Source organism: Mobula birostris, chromosome 6 (assembly GCF_030028105.1).
Source record: "Mobula birostris isolate sMobBir1 chromosome 6, sMobBir1.hap1, whole genome shotgun sequence".
Taxonomy (NCBI): Eukaryota; Metazoa; Chordata; class Chondrichthyes; order Myliobatiformes; family Myliobatidae; genus Mobula; species Mobula birostris.
The window spans coordinates 93,629,146-93,644,806 of NC_092375.1; the positions used below are offsets into that span (position 1 = coordinate 93,629,146).

Sequence of the window (15,661 nt, forward strand, 5' to 3'; positions counted from 1 at the left end):
TAAAAAAGTCTCAAAGTTCCGATCGACTCCCAATAGTCCCCGATAGCAGGCGGCAGAAGGGAGAAACTCTCTCTGCCATAAACTTCCAGGCACCGACAACTGTCGATGCATTGGAAGCACCCAACCACAGCTGACTCTGAGTCCGTCCGAAAACTTAAGAGCCTCCGACCAGCCCTTCGACCCTGTCCTGGCCGCCGAGCAACAAGCAAAGCTGAGGACTCGGGGCCTTCCCCTCCGGAGATTCCGGATCACACAGTAACAGCGGCAGTGAAAAAGGCATTTCAGAAGTTTCTCCAGATGTTCCTCCATTCTCTCATGTCTGTCTCCATCAAATCAGGATTGTGCACAGCACCCTACTTGACAGATTACAGATATCATTCACCAGAGTGGCCACACAAGCTGCATCATGCCGCCATCTTCTCCTCCTCCTCCACATACCAAGACAATCTCCACATCTAGTTCCTCAATTCAATACCTTTCCCCAAAATAAGAAGATTTTCTCACTCACTCGTCAGTCTATAGGATCACAGGAATATTTGGCATAAAAAAGTACACTCGGCATAACTCACCTGGTGTTCACACACCACAGGTTAGGTTCTACAAGATTTTATAAGAATCTCAGACTTCTTAAAGCACATCTTTTTAAAAATTTTCTCTCATGTATTTACATACAGTAGAACTTCTGAACAATCAGATGCTGGATTATCAAAGATATAATGTTTGGGCATCTGGCACTTACTCATCCAGACTGGGAGCCAGAGATCTAGAGGGCAAGTAATTGTTTGCAGCCAGAGGCAGGGTTGTGGACTGGAACACTAAAGTTAGGAATGTAGGTAGGCTTGTGGCTAGTGCCAGGTCTGGAGTGCTTGTGTATTTCTTGCTCCCTGTAAACTTGCTACATTCACTGGAAAGTGCACTATATTATCACATAAGATTTAAAAAAGGAAATAACTTTCTTGAACTGCAACAATTTTATTTCTTCAACAGCAATTAAGAATAGGCATTAAGTTGTGTTTCTAGTGATGCCCATGTCCCATGCATGATAAGCAATGTCTGGACAGAGTGTATGTGCAGCATATAGTGAAAAAATTCCTTAATTGGGTGGCAGCATTAAAGTGCATCTTACAGAAAAATTAACTTGGAAGTATATTTAAAAATGACAGATTCTAATGATACTTTTCATGTCTTGGAAGAAGCTGCACACAGTGTATGAAGTCAAGTGTCTGCAATTTTAAGATTCCAGCATGAAATAATCTAGCGTCACACTTTGGAAAGGAGAGGAAGTGTCAGAATAATACATTTAGCACATGGAACACTGATCTTCATCAGTTGGGGCACCAAATACAAAAGTAGGGAGGTTATGCTCAAACATTATAAAACATCTGTCAATCCTCAGCTGGAGTAATGCATGCAGATCTGGTCAGTGCACATGGGAAGATGTGATAGCACTGGAGAAGGTGCAGAAGAGATACACCAATATGCTGACTGTGTTGAAGTCTAGGATGAAGGACAGACTGCAGGAAACATTTCTTCATCTCAGGTTTGGACCAGTAGTGTTCCACAAAGAAACCTCTCGCTTGTGATGACTTGTGACAAAAATGTATGGGTCGCTTAGTAAGTTTGCAGATGAGAAAATCTGGGAGTTGCAAACAGTAAAGAAGGTCAGAAGGCACAGGAGGATCTAGAGCAGTTACATTTATGAGTGAAAAAATAGCAAGTATTGGTGCTGCTCTTTGGGAGATGAATGCAAGTACAAATCGTTACTGTCATATTTATGAAAGGTACAGTGAAAAACTTCTGTATACATAATTCATTACAGGGTATTGAGGCAGAGCAAGCTAAAACAATAACAATGAAGACTGAAAAGCTACAGTTAGAGAAAGTGCAGGTAGACAATAAGGAACAAGGTCATAACGAGGTAAACTTTGCAGTCAAAAGTTTCTTATGTTTGACTACTGAACAGCACAACAGTGGGATAAGAGCTGTCCTTGAGCTTGGGAGGGGCAGAAAACAGAATGCTTGGGTTGAGTGGTGTCCTCAATTATGTTGGTTACCTTATCTGGGCAGCGAGAACGATAGACAGAGTATATCGATAGGAGGCTAGTTCCCATGATGTGCTAAACTGTGTCTGCAATTCTCTGCAGTTTCTTGTGGTCAGAGGTAGAGCAGTTGCCATACCAAGTTGTGCTGCATTCAGAAAGGATGCTTTTTATGCTGTATCAATAAAAATTGGTCGAATTCAATGGGGACAGGCCAAATTTCTTTAGTCTCCTGAGGAAGTAGAGGTGAAGGGCTTTCTTGTTGGTGTGATTAGACCAGGACAGACTTTAGTGATGTTCACTTATAGGAATGTAAACCTCTGAACCCTTTCAACATCAACAATGCTGATACAAACAGGAACGCGTGCCACACTATAACCCACCCCCATCTTCCTAAAGACAACAACCAACTCTAATGTATTGTTGACATTGAGGAACACATTTCACCAGGTTCTATACATTTCTCCAGGTACCAGTCCATACCTCTGAAAGTGGCAATGTAAGCAGGAGGTGCGAAGGGTAGAATTTGGCATATATCCCCTCATCAGTCAAGGTACTAAGGATAAGAGTCAGGAACTCATGTTACTGTTGCATAATATATTGTTTAGGCTGCACTTTAGAGTACAGTGGATTTCTGGTTGCTGCATTACAGGAAGGATGTGGCTGCTTTGGGTGCAGAAGTGGTTTATCAGAATGTTACCTGGATTAGACTATATTAACTATATGGAGAGGTTAAACAACCTTGGACTGCTTTCTCTGGAGTATCAGAGACCAATGGAAAACCTGATAGAAGTTTATAAAATTATGAGAGGCATAGATAAAGAAGAGAGCCAGAATCCTTTCGAAGGACAGAAATATTGAATACCAGGAGATATGGCTTTAAGTTGACAGAGGGAAATTTTAAGGATGTGCGGGCAAGTTTTTATTTTTTTTTAGGAAAATACAGAGTGGTAGTTGTTTGGAGTAAACTGCCAGGGGTGGTAGTGAAAGCAGATACAATAGTACCGTTCAAAAAGCCTTTAGATAGGCACACAAATATTAAGGGAATGGAGGGATTCGGGTTGTGTGCAGGCAGAAGGAATTAGCATAGTTTAGGATCATGCTCAACACAGATGCCATGAGATAAATGGCCTGTACTCTCTTGTACTGCTCCATTTTCTAGTCGTATCAGAACCAAAACCAAAGGATATGGATTTGTGATAGGGGAGAAAATATTTAGAGGGGATCTGATAGCTATAAGTACCTGGAATACACAGAGTGGTGAAAGAGAATCGCAGATGAAATACAAGTGTCTAAAAAAAACAGACAAACAAACAAACACACTTGAAGCAATTAAGTAAAGAGGTGGAACACATGGGATGGGAGTACAGCTGGGTTCCCATCATTCAGCAGGGACAGAGTGGGCTGAATGGTCAATTTCCATACTGACTCGATTGCAACAAGAGATTAACACAAGGGCTTAACACAAGGGAAAGATGCAGAATGAGACTACTCAAAATGTTAAAAAATGGGATGAAGTACAGCTAACACGAGAAAATCTGCAAATGCTGTAAATGCATGTGTTAAGATAAAGTACAGTTTTTACGATGTGACAAAGTATCTGACATGTCATATCTCAGCTTACCTGAATAGCAACTGCGCATCTCCACATATTGATTTTAATGAGTAAAGGCTTGCATTTAACTCACCCACAAAGAGTCTGAACAAGTTGCTGATTAGCATCAGGACCAAGAAGCAGGCACCAGATATAGAAAAACATATATGAGAGCTGATAAAGGAGCATTACCAACAAGCATTCATGTCTTTGGGTTGTTGTCAGCTGTTCTGTAGAATTATAAAAGGTCAGGACTGAAGCCATAATGTGTGCATCTCAGTTGAAAAAGTAGTGGATTGCTATCTGACAATGATGATCTTCCCCAGACAAGACAACGAATCATGTTTCTTTGTGCAAACAAAATGAATATTTCCAATAATCAAGTCGAGGACGGGTGTCTTCAAGAATGACAATGGCTGCAATCCTGCTTACACCTGGAAGCTCTAGTCTTCTGAGCACAGAGTGCAGTCCAATCTTCCCTTCCAGCTAAGTCCCAATCTAGGATTTCCTGGGCTGTGGACAATTCAGACTTTCTAATCACCGGCTGAGGAATCTGTTCACCTTGTCTGCATCAATTCAAGCTCGTTTAAATCAACGTAAAGAACTGACAGTTAAATTTTCACTGGTTTAATTCATTTCATTTAAACATTTAACATTTTTCTAATTGCATGTCGGCAGTGTTCAGCTCTTTAATTTTAAGGCCTTTTTAAAAAAAAAATCATCTTCATTTTACTACACAGACTCACTAAAAAAATACAAGCAATTTAAACAATGGTGGGGAAGCAGCAGTTGCCACAAGCTCAAGAGTTCAGGGCCAGGCTGCATCAAAAAGTAAGCTCCAAAGATTAGCAGTTACCAAGTTTAGACTGCTCACTGATTAATGGAAGGTCTTTTCCTTATCCAGTCCATGCTGTTGAACTCTGTGGAAACTGTGCCGTATCTTGGAATACTGTTGGATAAACACAACTTGACTTGCTTTAACTAACAAAGGGGAATACCATGACAACATCTGATCAGTGACAGGACTATCGGTGAACCGAGGTGGAAGATTTGTCACAAAGAAAAGCAGATAACGCCCAGGACTCCAGCCAAGAGATACAAGGAAAATTAACAACCATTCACATTATCTCACTGTAACAGGCAAACAAGTCTAAAAAGATGTACTACTAGCATATACTGTGCATATCTCTTTTTTTCCTGAAATGAAGGAATCAATGACAGCAACCACTCTGAAGTTGCTTACAAGCCAGAGCAGGTACAAATAACAGTCCCAAGACACATTAGTGAATCAGATAGGTTTTTAAATGACAAACTTGGGTTTTTATGTTACTGTCACTAAAGTCATTTGTTGATTTTATTTTAATGCTTCAGCTGCCAAAGTGAATTCAATCTCCTTTCTGCTAACCACCAAACTATCACACCCCATGGACTATAGATTCAAGCTTCAGCTTCAGAAATCCAAGTGAATATACAATTCAAACAACTCCATCATAGGAAATTAAGTGCTGCAACGTTGACTTTTGCTAAGTTGGTTTATCATTGTAATGTGTACTGAAGTACAGTGGAAAAACTTTTGCACACCATCCATACAAATCATTTCATCACAGCAGCATGGAGGTAGTACAGGGGGAAAATGACAATGTAAAATAAAGTATCACAACTACAGAGAGCACAATACAGGCAGATAATAAGCAAGGCAACAATGTGTTAGATTGTGTGGTCAAGAGCCCACCTCACAATACGAGGGGGCCATTCAAATAGTTCCAGAAGACTGGTGGGTGGCTAATGTTCCACTGTTCAGAAGGATATCAAAGACACATTAGGGAACTACAGGGAATGAGTCCAACTTCAGTTGTAAGGAAGTTACTGCAGGGGATTCTGAGTGACGAGTGTTGTGAAACAGAGGGACTTGGAGTACAAGTATACAGTTTGCTGAAAACTGCAGAAGTAGACAGGGTAGTGAATGAAGAAGGTGTTTAACACGCTGGCCTTCATCAGTCAGGACAACATACAAGAGACGGTATGCTGCAGTTTTCACAAATCATCGATGATGCACTTGGATTATTGTGTACAGTTTCATATTGAAGGAAAGACATCGTCAAGCTGGAAAGTGTGCAGAAGACCCTAATACAAAGATGCTGTCTGGATTACAGGGCCCGAGTTACAGGGAGAGGTCGGCTATGAGGGGTATGAATAAGATCACAATCATAGTCTTTTTCCCAGGGATGGGGGAATCCAAAACTAGAGGGCATAGATTTTTAAAAAATCCAAGAGGTAATATATTTATACAAAGGTAGCTATTATTACTCTTCATTATGCTCTGCTGATTAGGGCAGCAATGAAGGTTCTTCTATCTCTGGTGGTGTTCAGGGCTTCATTGTGCCAGTAGCTTCCTCTTGGCTTTCACTACTGTCAGTCATGAAAGTCCTGGGTGCAGACTCAGGAATTCTGTCACACTCAGATGTAAAAGGATTCTTCATTGCTGTTCCCGTAACAATTTTGTTTTACCAATCAGGGTTGATAGGCCTGAGCTGAATGCCCTGAACCTGGAGGACCAGTGGACCATTTTCAGTCTTTGACCTGCTTGGCATGGGTGATCCTACCCCTGACTCCAGCCAACATAGCTCACTGGGTCAATGAGGCACACAAGCCACTAAACCATGACAACCATGACCATGGCCCTAACCCTACCCCTTTTAGGACAAAGGGTAGTGATGACCTGGAATAAACTGCCAACAGAAGTGGTTGAGATGGGCACAATTGTAACATTTAAGAGGCATTTGGATGGCTATATGGAGGGGAGGGGCTTAGAGGGTTATTGGCCAAATGCAGACAACTGGAACCAGCAGGGAGAATGCTACAGTCAGCATGGACCAGTTGGGCTGAAGAATCTGTTTCCATATGTGATTACTCTATGACCAAGTTATGCCGGAGACTGGTGCTGGTACATACTTTCCAGCTTTGTTACCTTCTGCCAGTGGGAGGGAGAAGGAGGGAGAATGTTTGGGATTGGCGAATTTTTTTAAAATTAGGTTGGCTACTTTACTGAGTGGGTTGTGGGGTAGAGATACATCTCTACCAAAGGAGTGCAAGGCACTCCTTCCCTCTGCTAGTCTTCAGATCACCTTTGGGCAGGGTGTAGCACCTGCTTATCTCCTCGGTCAGGGCGATGTGAAGCCATGGGAACAGGAGATGGGTGGTCACACGAGCAGCTGGTGTATATCACAACTCCTGGTTATGCAACCACAGATGCCAGGCAGACAATCTCAGAGGAGTATTGATAATGGCCGGGGTCAACATCTTGTAAAGACTCTGCACAGAAGGTGGCAATGGCAAACCACTTCTGTAGAAAAATTTGCTAAGAACAATCATGGTCATGGATTGAGAAAAGAATAACAACAGCGTAAGGGGGGGGGGGGTCTTCCCCACAGGCACATAGTACAGACTGATGGAAGACCAGGATCAAACAACACAGCACAGAATGATGATGATGATTAGTTTACAGCAGAAGCAAGAAAATCATATTGGAAATCCAACAAGTTCCAGCCAGTAAAACCAACAATATCCTGCAAACTTCATTAAAATCAAAGTTTTTTGTCTTATGTACAAGTACATGCCATGTACATGTAATGAAAAATTTACTTGCAGCAGCATCACAGGCACATCAAATAAACAGCATTCACAAGAAAAAACAAATTATACAAGAAACAACAATCAGAATTTTAGAAAAAGACAAAGTCCATTTTAGTGCAAAGTGTTCACACTTTGCTAAACTCCAGTGATTAGGGTTTTGCCTATTGGCTGAAGAACTGAAAGGTTGAAGTGGCTGTGTTTGAACTGGCTGGAGTTGGTCTTGGGTACCTCCTGCCCAGTGGTAGGCGGGGGAAGATGTGCTGCCCAGGCGGTGGGGGGGAGGGGGGGAGATGCACTGCCCAGGCGGCGTGGGGGGGATGCGCTGCCCAGGCGGCGGGGGGGGAGGGGGGGAGATGCACTGCCCAGGCGGCGTGGGGGGGATGCGCTGCCCGCAGCGGGGACCATTAATGATAGGTATTGTTTTCTTGAGGCAGTGCCTCCTGTGGACAGATACCTGGTGAAGGGTGTCTCATCAGCCTCATCATATAGGGGGCAGAGGCCACCACTCTCCACAGCTTCTTACCTTCCTGTGCATTTGAATTGCTGTACCAGACCATGATGCAAACAATCAGGATACTTTCAACAGTATATCTATAAATGTCTGTTTGCTGTTTGATAAGCCAAATCTTCTTAAAGCAAATAAAGCCACCGGTGCAGTTTACTTATTCATTTACTGCATGTAGGTGCTGGGCCCAGGAAACGTCATCCAAAATTTCAACACCCAGGAATTGAAAGCTGCTGACTCCTCAACGTGATCTGGCACATGTTCACTCTCCTTAAAGGGAAATCAGCACTTTAGTTTTCCTGGTATTTGACAAGAGGTTGTTTTTGTGGAACCACTCAACCAGGTAACCTATCACGCTCTAGTAAGCTGACACATCGTCACCTGTGATTCATCCAGCATAGCTGAGTCATTAGGAAATTTCAATAAATTGGAGTTGCACTCAGACACTCTCATGTGTGCATACAGTAGAGCAGGGAACTAAGCATGCAGACTTGAGGTACACCTTGTTCACTATGTGGCTGTTTGCTTCCCATATTTTAACACTTCAGGTGCACTAAAGTCCTTTGGTATGCATTGAATAGTGAAATTTTCTTAAAAAAAATAAGTGAGATGCTTCCTTTTCCAAGGTACAAATGATTTGTCAATCTTTTCCCCAATTAGAACCTTCACACACAAAGCCCATGAAGTCACATGAATAGTTTTTCTATAACACACTCAGGGTAGAAAAGAATCCAAGTAATACCCAAAAGCCAACCTTGGTTCCAACGTCGCACGTAATATCTGAACACTCCGAAACCCTGCCATGCTTCTACAACTGTAAAGGCATGAAGACAAAGGAGGAAAATTATCTTTGAATTTATATTTTAATGACTGTTTGATGGAAATAAGCAATATTCTTGCACAAAGCAATAATTTGAAGAGAGCAATTTTACTTTTTTTAAAAAAAAATGGTTACTGAATTACCATACAATTTGATGAATACATGTATGCACCCTCCTTAGCCAATTCACAATTAGATACAAGACCACAGAGATGGGAGAGTTTTGGGGCATTTAGCCCATTCTGCCTAATCCATTTTCCCTCTCAAACCCATCTCCTGCCTTCTCGCTGTAACCTTTCACACTCTGACTAATCGAGAACCTATCAACCTCTGCCTTAAATATACCTAGTGACTTGGCCTCCACAGCTGCCTGTGCCAACAAATTCCACAGATTCACCACTCTCTGACTAAAGAAATTCCTCATCTCCATCCTACATGGCTGTCCCTCTATTCTGAGAATGTCCTTGACTCCCTCCCCCCCCCCACCAAATATAGGAAACATTCTCTCCATATCCACTCAATCTATGCCTTTCATTCTCCTAAATTCCAGCGAGTACAGGCCCAGAGCCAAACACTCCTATCTGATAACCTTTTTATTTCTGGAATCATTCTCGTGAGCCTCCTCTGAACCCTCTCCAATGTCAACATATCTTTTCTTAGATAAGGGGGCCAAAACTGCTCATAATACTCCAAGTGAGGCTTCAACAGTGCCTTAAAAAAGCTTTAGGATTACATCCTTCCTTTTATATTCGAGCCTTCTCAAGATGAAGGCTACCATTGCATTTAACTTCAACACCAACTCAACCTGCAAGGTAACCTTTAGGGGATCCTACACAAGGACTCCCAAGTCTCTTTGCAACTCATATTTTTGAATTTTCTGCCTATTCAGAAAATGGTCCTTGCTTTTGTTCCTTCTACTAAAGTGCATGGCCATACACTTCTCAGAACTATTCCATCTGCCATTTCCTTGTCCATTCCCCCAATCTGTCGAAGTCCTTCTGCAGCCTCTCTGCTTCAGCACTACCTGCCTCTCCACCTTGCCTTTGTATTGTCCACAAAGCCATCAATTCTGTCATCCAAATCATTGACATATAATGTAAAAAGAAGTGGCCCCAACACCGACCCCTGTGGAACATTAGTCACACTAGCTAACGAGAAAAGGCTCCCTTTATTCCCACTCTTTGCCTGCTGCCAATCAGCCAATGCTCTATCCACACTGGTATCTTTCCTGTAATACCATGGGCTCTTATCTTGTCTAGCAGCCTGAACTGCAGCACCTTGTCAAAGGCCTTCTGAAAGTCTAAGTACATAATGTCCGCTGATTCCCCTTTGTCTATTCTGCTTGTTATTTCCTTAAAAATTCCAACAGGTTTGCCAGGCAAGACTGTCCCTTAAGGAAACCATACTGACTTTGGCCTATTTCATCATGTGCCTCCAAGAATCCTCAAACCTCATCCTGAACAATTGACTCCAACATCTCCCAAACCACTGAGGTCAGGCTAACTGGCCTACAATTTTCTTTCATCTGCCTCCCTCTCTTCATGAAGGGTGGAGTGGCATTTGCAATTTTCCAGTCTTTTGGAACCATTCCAGAATCTAATGATTCTTGAAAGATCATTACTAATGCGTCTACAATCTCTTTCAGAACTCTGGGGTGTAGTCCATCTGGTCCAGGTGACTTACTTTCAGACTTTTTAGCTTCCCAAGCACCTTCTCCCAAGCAGTAGCAACTGCACTCTGTTCTCCACCACCCCCAACCCCCGACACTCTTGAGCTTCTGGCATACTACTGGTGTCGTCCACAGTGAAGACTGATGCAAAATACTCATTTAGTTCATCTGCCATTTCCTTGTCCCCCATTACTACCTCTCTAGTGTCATTTTCCAGTGATCCGATATCTATTCTCGTCTCTTTTACTCTGTATGAAAACCTTTGGTATCACCTGATATTATTAGCAAACTTACCTTCATATTTCAGCTTTTTTAGTTGCCTCCTGTTGGTTTTTAAAAGCTTCCCTAGACACTAGAATACTACAGCACAGTACAGACCCTTCGGCCCTCGATGTTGTGCCTACCTATATATTCCTTAAAAAAAAGTACTAAAGCCACACTACCCCATAACCCTCTATTTTTCTTTCATCCACGTGCCTGTCCAGAGGCTCTTAAATACCCCTAATGTTTTAGCCTCCACCACCATCCCTGGCAAGTCATTCCAGGCACCCACAACCCTCTGTGTAAAAAACTTACCCCTGATGTCTCCCCTAAGCCTCCATCCCTTAACTTTGTACATATGCCCTCTGGTGTTTGCTATTTGTGCCCTGGGAAACAGGTACAGACTATCTACCCTATCTATGTCTCTCATAATGTTGTAGACCTCTATCAAGTCCCCTCTCATCCTTCTACGCTCCAAAGAGAAAAGTCCCAGCTCTGCTAACCTTGCCTCATAAGACTGGTTTTCCAATCCAGGCAACATCCTGGTAAATCTCCTCTGCATCCTCTCCATAGCTTCCATATCCTTCCCATAATGAGGTGACCAGAACTGAACACAATACTCCAAGTGTGGTCTCACCAGAGATTTGTAGAGTTGCAACATGACCTCTCTACTCTTGAACTCAATCCCCCTGTTAATGAAGCCTAGCATCCCATAGGCCTTCTTAACTATCCTATCAACCTGTGAAGCAACCTTGAGGGATGTATGGATTTGAACCCCAAGGTCCCTCTGTTCATCCACACTCTTAAGTAATTGACCATTAACCCTATCCTCAGCCTTCTGGTTTGTCCTTCCAAAATGCATCACCTGACACTTATCCAGATTGAACTCCATCTGCCACTTTACTGCCCAACTCTGCATCCTGCCTATATCGTCTTGTAACCTTCGACAACCTACAGCTCCATCCACGACTCCTCCAATCTTCATGTCATCCACAAACTTACTCACCCATCCTTCCGCCTCTTCATCCAGGCCATTTATAAAAATCACAAATAGCAGGGGTCCCAGGACAGATCCTTGTGGCATTCCACTAGTCACCGACCTCCACGCAGAACACTTTCCTTCCACTACTACCCTCTGCTTTCTTCCCGTTAGCCAATTTTTTATCCAAACAGCCAAGGTTCCACTGATCCCATGCCTCATGACTTTCTGCATGAGTCTCTCATGGGGGACCTTGTCAAATGCCACATCTACCAGCCTACCCTCATCAATTTCTTTTGTTACCTCTTCAAAAAACTCAATTAGGCTCGTGAGGCATGACCATCCCTTCACAAAGCCATGTTGACTATCCTTGAGTAGACTGTACTTCTCCAAATGCTCATAGATCCTATCCTTAAGAATCCTTTCCAATAGTTTGCAGACCACCGACGTAAGACTCACCGGTCTATAGTTCCCAGGATTCTCCCATTACCTTTTTTAAACAAGGGAACTATATTTGCCATTCTCCAATCCTCTGGCACCTCCCCTGCGGCCAAAGGGGATTCAAAGATCATAGCTACTGCTCCAGCGATCTCTCCTCTCACTTCTCATAGCAACCTGGGGTATATCACATCCGGCCCTGGGAACTTATCAATCTTGATGTTTTTAGATCCAACATTTCTTCTTCCTTAATCTCCACATTGTCCGGCACACAGGCCTGTTCTATTTCAACCTCACCCTGGTCAAGGTCGTTTTCACTTGTGAATACTGAAGCAAAGTATTCATTTAGGACCTCCCAACCTCCTCCGCCTCCAGGTACATGTTGTCTTCTTTATCCTTTAGTGGCCCCACCTTCATTCTTGTCATCCTTCTGTTCTTCACACATGCATAGAACACCCTGGGTTCTCCTTAATCCTACATGCCAAGGCCTTCTCATGTCCCCTTTGAGCTCTCCCAAGACCTTTCTTAAGCTCCTTCCTGTCTACCTTATATTTCTCATGAGCCCTTCCTGCTTCTTATATCTAACATATGCTTCCTTCTTCCTCTTAACGAGTTGCCTCACGTGTTTCGTCAGCCATGGTTCCCTTTTCCTACCATTTTTTCCTTGTTAGGTGGGACAAACCTATCGTGAACCCAGCACAAGTGGTCCCTGAACTTCCTTCACATTACCTCTGTGCTTTCACCCTTGTACATCTGTTTCAAGGCTTTCCCAATCCTCTAACTTCACAATAATATTTGGTCTATTATATACTCACTCTTTGCTTTTATGGTTTTTCAAACTTCCCTTGTTAGCCACAGTTGCATCATCCTGCCTTTGAAATACTACTTCATTGGGATATATCTATCTTGCACCTTCCAAATTTCTCCCAGAAACTCAAGATATTGCTGTTATGCCAACATCCCTGAAAATGTCCCCTTGCAATCAACTATGGCCAGCTTTCTCATGCCTCTAATTCTCTTTACACCCCTGTATTATTGATAGATCTGACTTTAGCTTCTCCCTCTCAAATTGTAGGTGAAGTCTATCATATTATGATCACTGCCTCCTAAGGGTTCCTTTACCTTAAGCTCCCTAATCAAATCTAGTTCATTACACAACACCTAATCCCTAGTGGGTTCAACCACAGTTACTCTAAACTGAAAACTAAGAAATATTAGGAAATACAGAGGCACAAGAAAGATAAAATGCTAGGGGAATTCATCAGATCCGGCAGCATCTTTGGAGAGAAATAGATAGCCAACATTACAGGACTTGAAGAGGAGCAATAGCTTGTATGAAAAGCTGTCATCTCAGCCATGCTCTCTTCCCATTACTACCATTGGGCAGGAGCTACAGAAACATCAAGTCCCACATATTACCCTACAACCAGGCTCCTAAACCAACATGCTCACCTCAATGCTGAATTGACTCCAATCAATCTTGTTCTGCCCCTTCCCCCTTCAAATTCTCACTTTTTTTTAATTATTTGCATGGGTCTTCCTTTGCACATTGGCCATTTGTCTTTTTTTTTAGGCATAGTTTTTCATAAATTCTACTGTATTTATTTTCCCATAAATACCTGCAAGAAAATGAATCTCAGGGTAGTTGATGGCGATATATATATAGATTGATAACAAGTTTACTTTGAACTTTGAAATGGGGGAATGGGGTGGAGCAAGCGTTGGTAGGTGATAGGTGGATCCACGTGAGGAGAGATGGAGAGTGCAATAATCTGGGAGGTGATAGGTAGAGATGCAGAAGAGTTTAAGAAGACGGAATTTGATTGGGGAGGATAGTGGACCATGGAATAAAGGGAAGGTGGTGAGGAAAGAAACCAAATTCTGCTAATTGCCCTGAAGTATTAGGAAACTAATACTTAATCGCTGTGAATATTAGTGAGATAATATACAAAACCGCTAAATTCAAAAAAGAATTGTCAGTCCAAGAACCATAAAGATAAAGTAAGACACAAAGCACAATAATGGAATTAAAGACAAGTTTAACCTATGGAAACAATGCTTAAAATAAAAGGACTGCAGATATAACAAATTGCTTTCTATAGTGTCCTTAACAATAAAGTTTCCCAAGATGCATCCCAAGAGCATTAACCAAAGACAATTTGGCCAAGCAGAAGAGCACCACTTATTCACTTCAATAAATCCAGCTTAATTTTGCTTCACTGAGTAACCCAAGTGGCTCCTTCACTGTCATCTCCAGCCCACATTCCAAAAAGTACCCCATGTTCACATTCCCATTACTGTATATAGTCTAGTACAGCAGCATTAAATTCATCTAGAGAAACATATTAAATACAATTCAAAGTAATTATGCAGAATCTGTATTTTGCGTTCTACTTTTTAAATACTCATTTTGTTAAGGCAGATGACCATTATCAATGAGACAGTGACATACACAAGAGAGAAACTACACTGCGACTGGAGTACTCGACCACTCCGAGCCTCGCCACGCAAGAATCCAGTGGGGAATACAACGGCGGAACATATTCTGTGGATCATGCAACCCTATCAACGTTTTAAGTCCAGCACACAGAAACAACAGCAGTTTTGGGAGAGGCAGGGTTCTGTATCAGGGATGTCTGACAGATGGCAGGGGTGTTAAGGATAGATACATATTAGCATCACAGAGCAAAGGAAAACGAAAGGCAATTCTTATGCCCACAGACACAGACTCGCAGTTTGGAGGAAATATTGGCAAACGAGGACCGGAAGAGAGGTGGTAGATGGGGGCAAATGTAGGAACCGAGGAGTGGGAAGGGGTGCCTGGTCCCTCACCCCCCATTCCCACGCGACTACCCCCAGCCCAGGCGCCGAATGCGCTAGTTACTGGCGGGTTTGTGACTCACCTCTCAGGCTCCGTTGCAGCCGGCTACCCTGCAGGAGTTTGCGCCATTTGATCGCCCGGCGGCTCAGTACTGCCTGGTAATCCGACACCAGCTCCTCCGCCGGACGCTCAAACCCATACTCGTCGATCCTGGAGAGAAAAATAAAGTACAACTCAGACCTGGCCTGACCCGATCCGCGGCTACAATTGCCGGCCCGATCGCTTCGGGGTAGCTGGTACCTGGTCATGGGCTCCTGGTCGGAGCCGGTCTCCGGAGCCTCCATTACCACAACCGACCCGACCCGACCTGACGTGACCCGGCCCGGTACCGCACTGCCAGGCCCGCGCAGCCCTGACCCTCCGCAGCCAGCCAATCGCCAAACCCTGAGCACCTGCTAACCGGCACACCCACTTCTACCTGCCAATGGCCCCGCCCACCGCCCCGTCAATCATCAGCTTAGAGTCCCGCCCACTGCCGTCCGCCAATCATTCAGCGATAGCCGCACTCAGAACCACCCGCCAATTATCGTTGATAACCACGCCCTCGCCACCCGCCAATCATTGGATGATGACCACGCCCACTGCCAGCCACCAATCGTCTGCCGATCGCCCCGTCCTCTGCCACCCGTCAATTAACCTGATAATCGCGCCCACTGCCGTTCGCCAATCCCCCTCCGATAATCTCAGTTACCCGCCAATCCACTGATGACCACGCCCACTGTCGCCCGCCAATCCTCGCTGATAACCACGCCCACTGCTGGCCAATCTCCTCACTGCACCGGCTGCGAAGTGACACCTGAGCTAGGGTTGGGCCCTGGTGATCTTTAAATTTAAGCAGGCTC

The 15,661-nt window shown here is 43.6% G+C and overlaps 1 protein-coding gene across 1 annotated transcript in view; it reads right to left on the reverse strand.

Moving 5' to 3' along the window:
• grtp1a (growth hormone regulated TBC protein 1a) overlaps positions 1–15,214 on the reverse strand; it is a 69,353-nt gene extending 54,139 nt beyond the window's left edge. Inside the window, exons 1-2 of the mRNA XM_072262350.1 lie at positions 15,060–15,214; positions 14,842–14,969 (exon numbers count right to left, since the gene is read on the reverse strand). Coding sequence (XP_072118451.1) covers positions 14,842–14,969; positions 15,060–15,103 — 172 coding nt within the window. The 5' untranslated portion in view covers positions 15,104–15,214. The remainder of the gene's footprint in view (positions 1–14,841; positions 14,970–15,059) is intronic.
• Between the last annotated feature and the right edge of the window lie 447 nt (positions 15,215–15,661).